This window comes from Eschrichtius robustus, chromosome 1 (assembly GCF_028021215.1).
Source record: "Eschrichtius robustus isolate mEscRob2 chromosome 1, mEscRob2.pri, whole genome shotgun sequence".
Lineage (NCBI taxonomy): Eukaryota > Metazoa > Chordata > Mammalia > Artiodactyla > Eschrichtiidae > Eschrichtius > Eschrichtius robustus.
Genome location: NC_090824.1, coordinates 83,205,155 through 83,222,621, shown reverse-complemented (window position 1 = coordinate 83,222,621; position 17,467 = coordinate 83,205,155). Strand labels below are relative to the sequence as shown.

Genomic DNA, 17,467 nt, shown 5'->3' with positions numbered 1-17,467 from the left:
AATGCCAATTTGTTGATTTATAACGTAGACCATTTTTGTTAAGTGGATGAGAATGCTTGTTTTTATGGATTAGCATAATCTTTCTGGGATTGACAGTAACAAGGCAACCTAAGGTTGCTTAGTGGGCATGGGATTGATCATGGGAAGTTGGTTCGAATCTGGTCAGATTTCTGGGTCTCAGATTCTATATTAACTGTTTTCTGCAGCACATTTATTTGTTTATTTATTTTTAAATATTTATTTATTTATTTTGGCTGCACAGGGTCTTAGTTGTGGCACACGGGATCTTCACTGTGGCATGCCTGTGGGATCTAGTTCCCCAACTAGGGATCGAACCTGGGCCCCCTGCTTGGGAGCGTGGAGTCTTACCCACTGGACCACCAAGGAAGTCCCTGCAGCACATTTATTTTTATTTCAGTTATGTCACAGGGTGATTTATTTGGCTATGTCTTTATGCTGCCTTGGTATAACACCTTTTATTCTGGTAGTCTGGTAGCTCAGGTAGGACCTGAGCTTAGCTTTGTGTTTTCTGCAGAGTAGATTGACTATGTGATAGAATGTGATAGATTTTTATCTTTTATAGGTCTCTCTTTCTTTAAAATTAGTAGTATGTTCTGAATGATTAAGGATTCAACAGAAGTCTTACTTATCCTTGGATTATTCAGGGCTCACTAGGTTGGAAACATTTGTGACTGGACTGTAGAGTTGGTTGTCAAGGGTTATGTATTAGTCAGGGTTCTCCAGAGAAACAGGACCAATAGGATATATAAAGATATATAGCAAGAGGTTTATTTTGAGGGATTAACTCATCTGATTATGGAAGCTAAGAAGTCCCACGTGCTCCATTTGCAGGCTGGACACCTAAAAAGCTGGTAGTATATAGTTCCAGTCTAAACCCAAAAACCTGAGAACAAGGGGGCCAGTGTTGTAAATTCCACTCTGAGTCCAGAGGCCCAAGAACCAGGAACACTGTTGTCTGAGGACAGAAGAAAATGGATGTCCCAGCTCAAGCAGAGAGTAAATGCGCCCCTCCTCCACCTTTTGGTTCTATTCAGGTCCTCAACAGGTTGGATGATGCTCCCCTGCGTTGGTTAGGGCAATCTTCTTTACCCAGTCTACGAATTCATAATCTCTTCCAGAAACTTCCTCACAGAAATAATGTTTTACCAGCAATGGGTACCCCTTAGCCTAGTCAAGTTCACACATAAAATTAACTATCATGGGTTAGTAAGCTAGTTAAAAAGTGATAATGAGCAAGAGATTAAAGTCCAGGAATGAAGGGCTTTGTTTGTCAAGTTAGGCCTTTATCTAGTTGTAGTGGTGGTGGTGGTCAGTAGTAGTAATAGTAGAAGTAGTAACAGAAGTGGTTATAAAAGTGGTATTAGTGATAACAAAGATTATGATAATGACAGAAGAAAATATTTACTGAGTGCTCACTAGATGCTAGTCACTTATCTGTATTATATTACTCAATGTTCACAATGCATGTAGACTAAGAAGAATTTTATAATTATTTTAGGGTTGTAGTGAACATTAAATGAGAATTATAGAACATTAACACATTTTAAGTGGAGAGTAAATGCCAATTATTATTTTAACAGTGGCTTGACTTAGTTTAGAAAGAAGAACACCAATGACTTGTGTTTGTTTTCATGATCTATAGAGAAACACACACACACACACATACTATTCAGTACCTTATATTTTCTTTTGGCAGTTAAACAATATATGGTAAAAGAATATAACTAAAATTTTGATTTTTGGTAACATTATTCACTACCCTATGATCCTATGCCATATTTTCATTTAATGAGGATCACTATGCCATGCTTTTTTCTAGTAATACAATGACTTTTATGAAAAGAAAATGGCTAGGAAGGTTAGAGAAAGGTTACAAGCAAATGTTCTCACAAAGTTGCTGAAATAGGAAAGCAAAGGAAATAGCTCTTTTCCTGGAATCCTTATCTAATAGAAAGAATCATTTTATTTTGGGGAGGTTTGGGAAGATGTTTCTCTATCATTTTAGAGGGGAAATTTTAAATTGGCTTTATCTTCAAAGGCATGAGAGATTCCTGTTGTGCATTTTTGTTTATTTATTATGGCATCATTTTAGGACATTCGGGGTTATTTTAGAATGTCTCCAAGTATTACATTTATTTTTATGTGAAACACTATTGTTCTTTTTTGTAGGTTTCCAAGTTTGGAAAGACCAATGTTAATAATGAAGTTATCTCTCTGAAGTAGTTTCTTCTGTACTCCATAGGCTAGGATGACTTTTCCTTTATGCCTATTCAGAGAATTTCTATTCAGTTTGTTATTAGTAATCACCCCCCAGTCACTTTCTTCATATCTGTTTTCTAGATAACATTTCCCTAGTTTATACCTGTGTTGTGTGTGATTCTTCCTTAAGGGTATTATTTTATACTTCTTTACATTAAATCTCATCTTAGACCTGTCCTTTCAAATCCCCAAGTTGTCCATATCCATCCAGGTACTTGATTGATTTTCTTTTCTTTTTAATCCATCCTAGCTTTGTATCATCTGTAAACTTGATCATATTTGAATTTACATTCTCCTCCATGTCATTAATGGCTGTGTTGTATAGACTACTCCTCATCCCTGGGGGACTCTGCTGGATATACTGCTAGATGTTCTCAGCTCTACTGATAATAATTCATTGCTTCCTTCTCATCCTAGATTTCTTTATCCACTGTTCTATACTGTTATACAGGCAATGCCTCTATCATCTCTGCTTCCTGGATGCTCCTATGTCAATCACTTTAAGATATGGATTAAATCATTGTATTCCTTTATCTACTTATACCATTGCTTAAATTTTTTAAAAAAGTTACTCAACCTGGGAATACATTGTCCTTAAATAGAAATTTCTTGGAAATTTCTATCAAACATCAGTGAATCTTTAAAAATATATCAAGTGAGAAAACATTTTGGAAGTGCTGCCTTTATCTTCTCCATGGAAAATGGTCTCCAGTTATTTGGATTTTAGGTAAAAAGAATAATTATTTCACCCCAGAGCTGAGAGGGTGACTTAAAGATATATTTTTTTAATATAATTTCTTTTTCTCTGAATGTGGATTGCATTTCCAGTAAGTTATTCTGTTTCAAGGTGGTCTTCTAAATGAAACACGGTTCAGTTATAATTTTTAGAACATGATGCAAAGCCACATGTTATTTATTTTTTAATCATATTTTTTTCTTTATTTTCAGGAAAAAGAAGAAGTAGAGGGAGTATCAGTAGGTGCTATACTCTCTGACTATCAGCATGTTCGAGTAGAAAATGTGTAAGAAAACGTTAATTTGTCCTATATTTTTAAAGTTTATGTATTTTAAGAATGTGAATAAATAAAAACTCAATATGGGATTGACGTATATACACTAATATGTATAAAATAGATAAATAATGAGAACCTGCTGTATAACCCAGGGAACTCCATTTCGCTGTAAAGTAGAAACTAACACAACATTGTAAAACAGCTATACCCCAATAATAAATAAATAAATAATTATATCCAAATAATAAATAGATATGGTATTCTACATGCCCCATGAAACTAAATGTATTGCCCTAAGTAACAAAAGTTGCACTTTTACTTTTTTTCTATCCTTATATCAACACATGAGAAAACTTACCATAAGGAAAAGTAAATTATTTATAATAAAAAATTGAAACAAAGATTTTTTTGAAGTCAAAGTATTATTTTCAATTTTTCCTTATTTGAATTAGTACACCCTTTTAATAACATCATCATTTGTAATAAAAGTGCAGTAATAAAGAAAAAAAATGTATTAAGAAATCTCTTCTTTGGTCCTTAGAATTCAGTTCTTGACTAAAAATATTCATGAGATTGAAATACTTCTATAAAAAGCCATTCAACTTTAAAGGAATTTTTAGATTGTTGCTCCTCCCATCTCCCCCACCTCCCAAGCAATGTAGTACTAGTAAAAAACATTGTCTGTACAAGTACCAAAATAGTCAGCTCCTTTGATCTACTCAAAAAACATAAGGTCAAATGAAAATAATGATTATTAAATGTTGGCTTGGCAAAACACCCCCGAATGAATTTAATTTCCATTTTTAATTTATTCGGATAAATAAAATATTGTGTAGAGACTTTACATGTCATTATATTAGCAAAACAGAAAATAAGGACTTCACTGTTAATCTTGAGCACAATTCGATGTAGAAATAAATGATTTTGCCATGTAAAAGGGTAAATGGAAATAAGATAAGGGCTGTATTTAGGTAATAGTTTCATGTTCTTGACAAAGAAACATTCATATTGACTATCTCATTAAACACTCGCATATTAATAGACTTGAAAACTAGTTTTATTTTTTACTTTATTTATTTTCTCTCTAATTCCACAATGAATTTAAGGCAGTTAAATATATAGAATTTTAAAAGTAAGTGAAGGGAAATCAGGACAAAGAATAAATAAACGAAAAGAAGTATGATGATCTCATATTTGGGGGACTATCAGAATCTCTGGAGAATGGAGAGCGGAGGTGGAAGTGGGGGAGGAGGTCAAACGTGTATTTGGAAAAAGTTTTCCTTACATTCTATCTGCCTACATTTGAGAACAGCTGATTTGTTGATGGAGATGGATTGCATATCCCTTAGCCATATGTTAAAAATAATATTATTCTCATCAAGTTTTAAGTCATGTTCTCTGAGAATTATTTTGTTTAAAAATCTTTGTTTTTGAATAAGTTCAAACCTACATGGTTCACTGGGTAGCCAAGCTGTAGATAGGGCTGACATCTGTTTATGAAAGCTTTAAGGAGCAGAATGAAAATGTGCTCCTGAGGTGAAACTGCCTTATAGCAGTATCTAAATGGGAGAAGGGCCCATTGATTACTCATAGGTAGAGGCAAGCTGTTTCTCAGAATGCAGTCTCAAGTACACTTCAACACATGGTTTAAGATGCCCAGATTATATACCATAAAGCACATCTGTAATAATTTAATCCTTGAAAATTGTAAAGCAGTGTTATTGGGAGTCTGTTGGTCTACAAACTCAGGTTTGAATTAGCTGATCTTCAATTTGTAGTTAGTGTTGCATCATTATATTTTCAAGGTATAAAACACTTAATAGATGTCACAAGCTCAAATACAACAGTGATTTACAGAGGAAGCTTATTTCAGCCATGATATTTTAAACTGTTAAAGAATTTAAATAGGTTAAAGAAGTATGACTTAAGTCTAAAAATAGCCAAAAGATCAGGGATACCGAAGAAACAATCAAGAATTTTGCAATAAGGCCTGGAAGGAATACAATTTTTTTCAAAAAAAAAAAAAAAACCTTTTAGCTGAAAAAGGTGGAGAGAAGTTTGATTAGTAGGCATTAAAGATTGGTGATAGGACAGCAAAAACTGTAATGCTTGTGTTACATGGGTAGTTACAGTTTTATTATTTTTGTATTTATTAACTGCCTCCACATTGCTTTAGATGCTCAGGACATTTTACAAAGGTAAATTATATACTGATGAAAGTCTCTACATTCAGGAAGATTTTGATTTCTTTGAAGGTCAGGGTATATGTGCATGAAAAAAGGAGTGATATTTCTAAGACCATATATGAGTAAATGACTAAACGTGTGGTACATTTAATAGGTACTGGGATTATCTGAGAAAGAGTTCAGTGTGTGCTGGAGTAGTCAGCCAGGAAACCTTACTGACACTAGGGATGATGGGGTTTAGAGCTATGTTCTTTTAATTTGCAATCTGATCTCAGCCACTTACTCTGTGACTTGAGCAAGGCACTTGGCTCTGACTACCATTTACTGAAGACCTATTTTATCCAGGTATTGTACTACATTTTTTATCTACATTACTTTTAATTGATCAATCAATTAATCTACATTAATTTTAATCAATTGGTCCTCCCTGAGAAAGTGACATTTAAGCAAAGGCATAAAGCAAGTGAGGAAGGTAGGGAACATGGCAAGTGTGTTAGGCAAGAGTGAGCAGGCCAGGGGTGGCGGGTGGGAGTGAGAGGAGAGTAGTGGGAGATGAGGTATGAGAGCCAACCAGGGTGAGATCCATGTAGGTCTAATTTACTAGGAGTAATGGGGAGAGTTCTGAGCAGAGAAATCCCATGATCCGTTTATGTTTTAAAAGGGTCACACTGGCTACTGTATTGAAAACTGATTTTAAAAGGGCAAGAATGGAAATGGGAAGAAGTTAGGAGAGATACTGGTGGCTCAGACCAGCATGTTAGCAGTGGTATTGGTGAGGAGTGGTCATATTCTGCATTGTGGTAGATTGGATGTGGAATGTGACGAAAAGAGGAATAATGAGTGACTTCACTTTCTAATATTTTAATCTTCTCAAGAACTTTGGAAGGAAATATTTTTGTCCCTAGGTATGAACTAGGTATGAAACTAAAGGCCTGGAGCTTAGCTCTGACTTGTCAAAGTCATGCAGGTAGTGAGTGTAGAAGGAGGTTTCAAACTCAGATTTGTCTGGAATCCAAAATCTGCATTCTTTCTACAGCAACGTAATGTAAAATACGTAGTACAATACCTGCAGCATACTAGGTATTCAATGAATGTACTTTTTGTTCTTACTATTTTCTTTTCACTCAGTCGAATTCTTTTTTTTTTTTTTTTGCCGTCATTATGATTATGCTTTTTCTTAATTCTTTTTGTTTGTATTAACATATCTTTATTTTACCTTTCTTCTCTTTTTTATTGAAGTATAGTTGATTTACAATATTATGTTAGTTTCAGGTGTACAGCAAAGTGATTCAGGTATATATTTTTTTCAGATTCTTTTCCATTATAGGTTATTACAAGATATTGAATATAGTTCCTTGTGCTATACAGTAAACCCTTGTTTATCTATTTTATGTATAGTAATTTTTATCTGTTAACTCCCATACTTCTAATTTATCCCTCCCCCTCTCAGAGTCAAATTCTTTAAAAAAAATTTCAGTTATTAGATAAGAATAATTCATATAACCATAGGTATTATAAATGTAATCAATATATAATTATTTTATTAGGATAAATGTATTTGCCTGTGCTTCACAATTTTGATACCCAAGAAAGTTCTAAAACAAGAATAAACATCCATTAGCATTTGGAAGCTTTTTTGCATAGATTTCTAAACTTAGAGTCTTACTAAAATTAATATTTCTAATCTGCCTGGAGATTTCATTTTTATCTGTTTATGCATAGCCCATGGAAATTAAATATATTTATGTTGTATATATAAACTTCATTATGCAAAACATGTTTTTAAAAGTATTTTATATGCTAAAATCCTTGAGAGAAGCAGTATGTTTAAAATCAAAGTAATTGCTGTGGGTCCAAGTATAGAAAATTGAGATATCATCTGATTTTTTTAAAATTATGTTATAGGTGTAAAAGGCTTAATCTCCAGCCTTTAGCTTACCTTTGGCAAAGAAACCAGGAAGATTTGCTCCGAGAGATGATATCATCTAACATTCAAGCAATCATCATCAAAGTAGCAGCTCTAGGTATGTAACCAGAATTCCAAGGGAGCTGTCTGTTACCACACAGATAATCTGAGTTCACTAATAAGCAGTTGCAAGTAAAAAGGAAGAATGACTTAGAATACAAAAATGTGGAGTCACAAGCTGAAGAAATTGAGTAAGGGGAAGTTTTAAAATGGGCTTTTGATTATTAACCAAAGTGATTAATAGTGAGCCTCTTTTCTTATTTTAGTATATAACTACCTCTAAAACTGGTATTATATTGTGGTCCTTCAATTTAAGTTCTTTTTATAAGATATGGAAATCATATTCATAGGAAACAGAAAATATAGTTTGATTTTTTTTGAAGCTTTTTAAAATCTGTATTTGGTATAACACATGATATTTTCCTTATATTTTTTTTAACATACTTTGAATAATGCTGAAATAGAAGGATTGTTTTTGTTTGTGGTATCAGAAATAAGCCGCGTAGTGGGTTTTTGTTGAGGATGATGAGAAATTCATGTTTGAGAAAATGTCGTTTGATCAGTTAGCATGGACACAACAGGCAGGTGGTAATCTGATTCAAAAATGGATATTGCATACGAACACATTCAATTTGTTGCTTTGAATTTTTATAATTATATTCATTTTCAAGAAACCATGGGATTTGAGCCCAATTCATTTATTTCATGAACCTATTACAGTAAATGCCCTGGAGCCTCAGGGTTCTCAAAGCCTAAAACATGTACCTCATTTGAGAGTGTTCACCTTGCTGATCTCTAAAATAACAAGGTCCAAAGCTGTGGAAGATTTCACAGATGAATTCACATTTTAAACAGCATTAAAAGGAAGATTCCATAATATTTCTTCTTGGTAAACACCAAGCTACTCTCTTCTTGTGGAAATTGAGGTGTTATCTTTAGTGGAAAGCCTTATTTAGAGAACATGCAGTTGATCTCCTTAGCTGTTAAAAAGAAAAACATTGAGGTGGTGTTGTGTTCTCATTTTTGAGAAAATGTTGCTCAATAACTCTTATGATTGAAGTTCTCACTACAGATATATTTGTCATGTAAGTTTCTATATGAATGTATACAGAATATGCTCTCTCACTTTCTTTGTCGCTTGCTCTCTTTTGGATTTTCTCAGATTGCATAGTTCGGTAATGAAGTTCATGTGACACCTCACTGGACAGTACATATTCTGTCCCTTTTACTACTAGAAAATGGAATGGATTAGAACCCTGAGAGATCCTGCCCCGTTAGAAAGACAGAGCAATAGAATATGACCTTACTGCCACCTTTATTATAGTATGTGGCTGATATTGCTTGTCTTTTCATTTGTGTGTGTGGATGTGTGTGTGCCTCTCTGTAAAGGTTTGGGATGGTGATTAACTGTATTAAACTTTTGGCTAAAATATGAAACTTAGATAATTTGTCCTTGACATCCCAATGACAAAAGTATAGATCCGATTTGAACATTTACAGCACATGGTTTCTATTGATTGCCTATAGGTGTGCAAAGATGAAAGTTATTCTCAAGAACACTATTAAAGAAAGATTTGTTGAGTGGCACATTCCTTGTAAAGACGCAAACATAAATGATGCAATATAGGTTTCCAAGCTTCCCCCCACACACACTTTAAAATTTTCAGAAAAAGTTTTAAACAAAAAATGGGCCAATAGGACCTTTCCATTCACAGAGGGGGTCAGCAAAGTTGTGTGGCCCATGAGATTATGGAATGGTCTTATAAAAGGGTTGATTCTATATGGACGTATAAAAACAAATTTCGAATAATTGTGTTACACAACCTTGGTGTCTTGCAGGTGTGAGTGAACTCGTGAAATTTTCACATTAACGGCTTAGTGCTTAAAGGAGTTTCTGGTTTTTAGACTTATTTAAAGAAGTGTTTCCACATTGGACTTAAGAACAATCCTGCCTTTTAGAAATATTTATTTTTAATTGTATGAGTATTACATGAAAACATTCGTGCCATGTAATGTTAAATTTTCGTGGTTACAGAAAAGATTTGATGTGTTTTCTATCTGCTCCTCTGCTGCCAATGATTCCCTTTCCCAGAGATACCCACCAGAGTGATGCTGATCATCTTTTTAATCACTTTTTTGGTATGTGTATATGTAATATTTAAAAAGCCATAAAACAATCATAGTACTTCTACATAGAAATATTATATGAAGAGTATCTTACTCTGTGTATTGATGGGCAACTTGCCTTTTTTCACTCAACAATATGTTTTGGAGATTTTTTTTTTCCATGTCAATAAATGTAGATTTACTTCATGTTTTGTTTTGTTTTTAATTAACCTTTTATTGAAGTATAACATAAATACAAAAAATTGCATTCTTGTGTCCAACTTGATGAATTATCAAAAAGTGAACATATCTATGTAATCAACACCCAAATCTAGATATAGAACATTGCTAATATCTCCCTAGTCAATACTTGCCTTGCCCTCCCAGAGGTAATAGCTCTTCTGATACTTAATATCGTAGATTCGTTTTTCCTGTTTTTGAATTTTATATGGCTGAATCATAGAGCATAGGCTCCATTGTGTCTGGCTTCTTTGGCTCAACATTATGCTTATGAGATTCATCCACGTTATTGAATGATGCAGTAGTTTGCTCATTTCTCCTTATAGTGTAGTGTTCCATTGTAGGAGTAAACCACAGTTGAATTGTCCATTCTATCTTCGATAGCCTGTGGGTAGTTTCTAGTTTGGTACCATTATAAATAGTACTGCTATGAACATATAGTGTCATTTTGTACATTTTCTGCCCCAGACCTAGAACATCCATTTCTTTAAGAAGACCTTGGGTTTTTTTTTAATGGGGAATGATATATATGTATGTGTATATGTAAAACCTCAGGAGTTCATGATATTTTGAAATCAGATTTAGGGCTATATAAGGACTGTAATTATTCTGTCTTCCATCTGTGCTTTCTTCCACAGTGAAAAATATTCTTGATTCTCAAGGCCATAGGAGATGTTATTGATTAGAAGATCCCATAATTACTGGGAACAAAAGATCAAGTAGTAGGTCTGTAACCCATTCTTTCCAGTAACTGGGGTAAGTCCCCTGGAAGAAAAGGAAGAACTCATATAATCTCCTTATAAACATTAATTACAGATGTCATGGCAAAAATAAACAAACAAAACAAAATCACTAATGATATTTACTAGTGGGGAGGAGTCCTTATCTTTAAACTGCCTTTAGCAGGACGTATCTGGTTGCTATGGTTGGTTTTGGTAAACAAACCTGGAATCTTTGGGTTTGGGGGCATGGCTCCCTGGAACATGTCATGTAAGGTATGTAACTATCTGAATAGGAAATCAATCAAGATGTTTTATGACTGAGGTAGCTATTTTCTGTGTAAGTGATGTAAGCTACATGCATTGCTTAGAGACCTGACCTGTTGACCTGGTTCACGGCAGGTTCAGTGTGACCAGAAAACACCTGGAGGGCTTCACTCATAGTTCTGGCCCTCTCCCTGCTTCATCTGGCCCTTTGATTGCCTGTATCCTTGGAATTATTAGTAAAGCTTGATACTAGGTAAGGTCTCTGGTTTGTATGAGTCTGATTTCACAGTACAGTCTTTTGTTATTGCAAATTGGCCTAGTCAGTGGGATTTTGTTTTTCAGACCCACAGATATACAAGACACCTTTTGGCAAGAAAAAAAAGGGTAGAAAATGGTGATGAGGACTTAACTATTGTTAGCAGCCCTGGTAAAAGCAGGACAGTTTAAAAACAACAAAAAAAGAGATAGTAGTTGGAGAAAAAGCTTGAGACTATCTTTACCCATCACTGGGAAACCTTCTGCTTCCATATATATTTGCTAACAAAGTAACTAAATTGATCAGTAGAAATACCATACAGGTAGTTGGAGACCAAAGTCAGGTGACTACTCAATGCTAAGAGTATTCTGTTTAAGAGTTAGTGCTCTTTATAGAAAATACCAGCAGAAGCCTGGGGAATGATTATTGACATGGATTTTTAGAATTAACAATCAGGAAGCCATATCACTATTCTAGACATTGTTGAATGGAAAGGAGTATCTAGGTTGAGCAGATGGATGATATGACAGTCCATTCTGTATACTTCTGAACGGTATGACAACTAACTTGCTACAGTGCATTATGGTTGGGATTTGGCAATCTTACCCTGAGAAGAGTAGGTGTCTCGCCCCTTCCCTGAACTACAAATGGAATACTCCTTCCAAAGCAATAATAGAAATGGTATGAGTTACAATTAACCCTAGACTGGCTTTATTAAGACCAGAGGGAGACACATAATTTGATGCCATTGGCACAAATGATGAAGTCATGCGAGTCGGTCATCATGAAAACATTGCTTTTGGGAAGCCAAGAGACTATTCAGGGCAGTAACTGATCTGCTGGCTTAGTTACCATGCATAGGGCTGCATTGTGAAAAACTACCAAGCTATCCAAAAGAAAGGAGGCAAAAAGGAGAGAAATGAAAAGATAGGAGAACAGTAACTGGCTCAACCAGGTGGAGTTGTTTAGATGACTTCTGAAAAATGGGTTGACAAAGTAGGAAATTGATGGAGTTTTTACTAAGGATCTAATAAAGCACTATTAAGTTTTAGAAAATGGGAGAGGCATTCTGGCACCACCTTTTAAAATGCTTCAGCAAATTCATTCTATCTGTTCTGGAGAAATTTAGCCCAATTATGAGGATCATGATTTACAATGGAAAATAAAAAGGAGACTGAATTTATTCTCTCAGAAAGCCGTAGAATCTGAAAAACACTGAGAAGTCAGATCTGTTTGCCCAATCCCTAGCAGGGAATCTTAGGCTACATACGCTGTTGGGGTGGAATGCAGAACTTTTTAGTTAGATACTGGGCTTAGTATCCTATGTAATCCCTATGAAAGATAAGAATTGTGCACTGAAAGGCTGAGGGTGAAATTTGTGGTATATAGGAATGCTGTAGTGGAGAAAACCAAAGTAGGGCTAAGGTTAAAAATTGGATTTAAAAAAAAAAAAAAAAAATTGGAAAATATAACTCTTGAGCTTCTCCTGTGGTCATTTCATGTTTACCTGAATGCATAATTGGTATGGATATTATGTGTGAATAGTGTATGTTGCCCTTACCCTTTTTACAGGGGATGTGTACTAAGTCTGTCCCTTCATTTTGGTTTAACTGGCCATGCTAAATGGAAACCTTTGGAATTGCCCAGGCCCTTCTTAGTAGTAAACATTAAGCAATAAGGATTCCAGGAGGTCAATAGAAGATCACTGCTCATTTTTAATCATCTAGTCTGGCTAGTTCCTGGAGGTTAACAATATGCAATCAAGGATTATACAAGGTAGTTCTTCCTATTGCTATAGCTGTACCTGATATAAAAAGACTATAAACAGGAAGTGCAAAAGGACCAGGGGGACTAGTATGCCATTAGAGCCCTGACCAACACCTACTTTACAATACCAGTTTCAGAGTCCATCCATGTACAATATGTTCCATTCTCATGGACTGGAACTCAATATACATTTACTGTGCTGCCACTGTGATGTATAAATTCATCATCACAATCCAGTGAGGTAAGACTTGGACTTGAAAAACATTAATACCAACCAAGTTAGTGCATTGCATTGATAAAATCGTGAGAATTGCCTCTTCAGAGGAAGAAACTCAGGAGGAGTTAAGAACTATAGTATATATATGAAAAACAGAGGCTGGCTGACAAATCCAGCTGAAATTCAAGGGCTAGCTCAGTCTTTGAGTTTCCTGAGAATTATATGGGCTGGAGCAACCATGGGACGTTCCTCAAAATGTGAGAATTAAGTTGATATCTCCCACAGAATTCACTAATAAACAAGAATCTAAGACTAGAAGGGCTTTTGGATTTAGGCAAAAACATATTCATCATTTAGGAATCCTGTTCATCCCTATTCACAGAACCACCATAAAGAAATCTGAATTTAAGTGGAGACCTGAGCTAAAACAAGCAAATTGTAATCCCTAAGAGAAGGAAAATGAGTGAGGTGAGTGCTGCAATTGTCTTAGCTAACTGCCTGGAGGTAATTTCTACACTGCAGCATAAGGGAAAAGAACCCAAAGAGAGCTCAGGCAGTTTTCACTGAACTGAGGAGACAGAGATCACAATTCAGAGAGACCAAGGGCTGAGATTTTGTGGGACAGAATACCAGACAGAAGGGATCTTCATGGAGAGAAACCTCTGTAGACCTATAGAAAGCTTCCCTCAGTCTTCGGCAGAGTATGGATCTGCATATGTGTGAAAGGGAGCTACCTCCAGCTGAAGAAAGAATCATCAAAAAACAGTAGGCTGAACAATTTCCAGAGTTCACATAAAACTGGAAACATCCATGTTTCCACCAGTGGAAAGACCTCATCATACATGAGATATCAGGTAGAGTCCTCAAACAGGTATCACCTTAGTAGTCATGAGCCTTAGACTAAAGGCTGCTACGAACCTGATCTAGCAAAATTTAAAAGCAAGCCTCAAAAGGATCAAACTGATTTCAAATAACTTAACTTATGCCAGAACAAAATCTAAAACTATTTAAAGGAAAATAATAAAATCCAACACATAGTATAAAATTCGTAATGCCTTGCGTCTTAGTTACCAGGCATGCAAAGAAGCAAGAACATGTGATTAATACTGAGAAAAATCAATCAAAATACACCCAGATTTGGAACTGGCAGGCTAGGAAGTTATAACAGCTCTTATAAATATGATCATAATGCTCAAAAAACTAGAGGAAAACATGATTATGATAAGAAATAAAAAATATAAAAAGGCCCAACTACTACTTCAAAAATACCTTATCTGAAATGAACAATACACAGCAATTAGACATTGCAGAAAACATGAGTGAATCGGAAGACAAATAGTATCTGTCAAAAATGAAGCATAGAGGAAAAAAAGGACTGAAAATAATTAATGCAGTATCAGTGAGCTGTGTGGGACCATAACAAGCAGACTGACTTAGGTGTAGTGTCCTAGGAAATAGGATGGGGAGAATATTTGAAGAAATAATGGGCAAAAGATTTTTCCAGTTTGATGAAAACTCTACATCTACAGATCCAAAATTTCAATGAACCCAAGCAGAAGAAACATGAGGAAAATCACAAGGCACATTATCATCAAATTGCTGAAAACCAGTGGTCAAGAGAAAATCTTAAAAGCAGCCAATGTGAAAAAATTAATTCTATACAGAAAGCAAAGATAAAAAAATCAACAGGCTTTGCCTCAAAAGCTGTCCAAAATGGAATACAATGAATTTAGATCTTAAGGTACTGAAAATCAATAAAAGTCACCAAGAATTTTATACCCAGTAAAAATAAATTGTGAAACGAAGACCATATAAAGACATTCTCAGATGTACAAAAATTGAGGGATTCATCACCTTTAGATCTGCATTTCAAGTAATATTAAAGGAAGTTTTTTGGACAGAAGGAAATAACGATTGATGAAATTTGAATCTTACAAGGCGATAAAGAGCAATGAAATAATAGAGTAGATAAATTTTAAATCTATTCTCCTAACTTTTAAAAAGATAAGCTAGATTACTTAAAGCAAAAATAATGGTAGTGAGTTGTGGGGTTTATATGGGAAGTAGATACATAATTATAGTAGCACAAATAGTATAAGGGGGAAAGTACAGTGAAATGAAGTTACAATGTGTAAGATTCTTAAATTATACATAATTATATAATACTATTTGATTGTGGACTGATAACTTACAGATGTAAAATGTAAACCATAAAGAACCACTAAAAAATAAAACAGGTGTATAGGAGAGTAAATTGAATATTGTAAAATAATCCAAAAGAAGTCAAGGAAGGGAAAAAACAAACAGAACAGATGAGAAAAATAGAAAACAAAAAATAAGATGGTAGATTTAAACTTAATCATTTCAATAATTACATTAAATGTAAATTATTCAAACACCTCCAATTAAAAGAGAGGGATTTGCAAATTCAATTAAAAAATGAAAAAGAAGGCTCAACTAAATGCTTTCTATAAGAAACTTGCCTTAATTGTAAAGACGTAAATAGGTTAAAAGTGAATTGATAGAAAAAGATACTCCATGGTAACACTAATTCAAAGAAAGCTGAGATGGTTATATTAATATGAGACAAAGTAGTCTTTAGAACAAGGAGTATTATTAGGGATAAAGAGGGACATTTCATAGTGATAAAGGGGTCAATTTATCAAGAGAGCATAGCAGTCGAAAAGATCTGTGCACCCATAACAGTGCCTTAAGATACACAACATGAAACTGATATAAGGAGAATTGGACAAATCCACGGTTATACACAGAGCTTTCAACATTTTTTTTTTTTTCAGTAATAGCTAAACCAGGTACAGTAGACAGAAAATTATTAGGATATAGAAAGTTTGAACAACACTACCAATCAACTCACCCTACTTGCCCCTCATAAAACACTTCATGCATTAGCAGCAAAATACACATTTAAGCACACATGGACCATTCATCAAGATAAACCATATTGTGGATCATAAAAGAAGTCTCAGTATATGTCATCATACTGAAATCAGACAAAGTATGTTCTCTGAATATACAAAAATTAACAGATATATCTGGAAAATCCCCCATGCTTTGAAATTAACCAATATACTTCTAAATAACCCACTAGTCAAAGAAGAAAGTATTTGAATTGAATGAAAATAAAACTGCAACGCATCACAATAGTGGGATACAAGTAAAGCTTCGTATTATAATTATTCCATTTATATGACATTTTGAAAATAGAAAATTATACAGGCACATGGTAAATAACTGGTTGCCAGATGCTGGAAGTTGGGGGAAAGACTAACTGTAAAGCAGGAAAAGAACAGCCTACAACTTCTCTCATGAACTTTTTAGAGTGGTGGAAATGTTCCATATCATTATGATGGTGGCTACATGCCTGTATATATTTCCTGAAACTTAAAATTGGTGAATTTTATTTTAAAGCGAATTTTAAAAATGAAAATAAACAGAGCAGTGAATAAAATTTCCCAAAGACAAGGCCTGGCATATTAGCTGTCAAGTAGATTATATTGGACCTTTACCAGAAGCCCCAAGAGACTGCAAATGAGTGTTAACTAAGATGATGCCTATTCAACACTAAGCCTTATTCAACTTAAGCAACATTGGGAAGTACAGTTAAAGCTTGGAGCAGCCAGTTCCCCATCTTTTGGTCCACTTCAGGATATTCTGACCATTGTATACATTTCACTGCTATAAATACACAGAAATGGGCAAGAAATATCTCATGGACCTACTACATTTGTTAGCATCCTCAGAGCAGCGATGTATTTGAAAATTGGAATGGGGAATTGATGCACTCGTTAATTAAAATGCCTGGTAAGGAAAAAAAAAAGATTTATGGTTAGCTTAATTAGTTAAATTATTTTGTGCTAATATTGACTATGATAGGAAGTAATGCCAAGACTCTACTGGCAAGGGTTCTAGGATTGGGAGGTAGGAATGAGGTAATGGGAGATGATGCAAGTGCACAACTATATATTTTTCCTATTTCACAAATTTTTTCTTTTGTTTTGCCTGATCTATACTGGTCCCAGGCCTGAGTTTAAAGTTACATGTACGAAAATAAAGTGTTATCAATGCACAAAACACAATATTAATACTACTAAATTTGACAGTGCTTATTCTTAAAGACTGCTAGGGGTATTTCATAGCTTCACCCATAGAGATAAATTAAGGCCTATCTCTAAACACAGGGCCATGTGTCCTGTGATTCTTTTTCTGTCAAATCCTGTAACATCAGCCTGCGAGTCAGTCCAAGGAGAAGTGCTAACAAGGCTGCTGTTTTTACTGCCCCTGTGGGTTTATAATACATCTACTGAGCCAGAAAGGCCAATCATAGGGGAAAGGGTATGGGTCAAAACAGGTAATAAATGGAAATGGAGGGAATCAGAGGAGATGGAAAAGCACTTATAAGTAGATTACAATTCTGTGGCAGAGTGCAGTC

General features: G+C 34.6%; 1 protein-coding gene across 1 annotated transcript in view; it reads left to right on the top strand.

The window, feature by feature from the left end:
* Positions 1 to 17,467, top strand: part of DPH6 (diphthamine biosynthesis 6) — a 176,090-nt gene that overhangs the window by 103,151 nt on the left and 55,472 nt on the right. The window contains exons 4-5 of the mRNA XM_068548892.1: positions 3,229 to 3,302; positions 7,385 to 7,503. Coding sequence (XP_068404993.1) covers positions 3,229 to 3,302; positions 7,385 to 7,503 — 193 coding nt within the window. The remainder of the gene's footprint in view (positions 1 to 3,228; positions 3,303 to 7,384; positions 7,504 to 17,467) is intronic.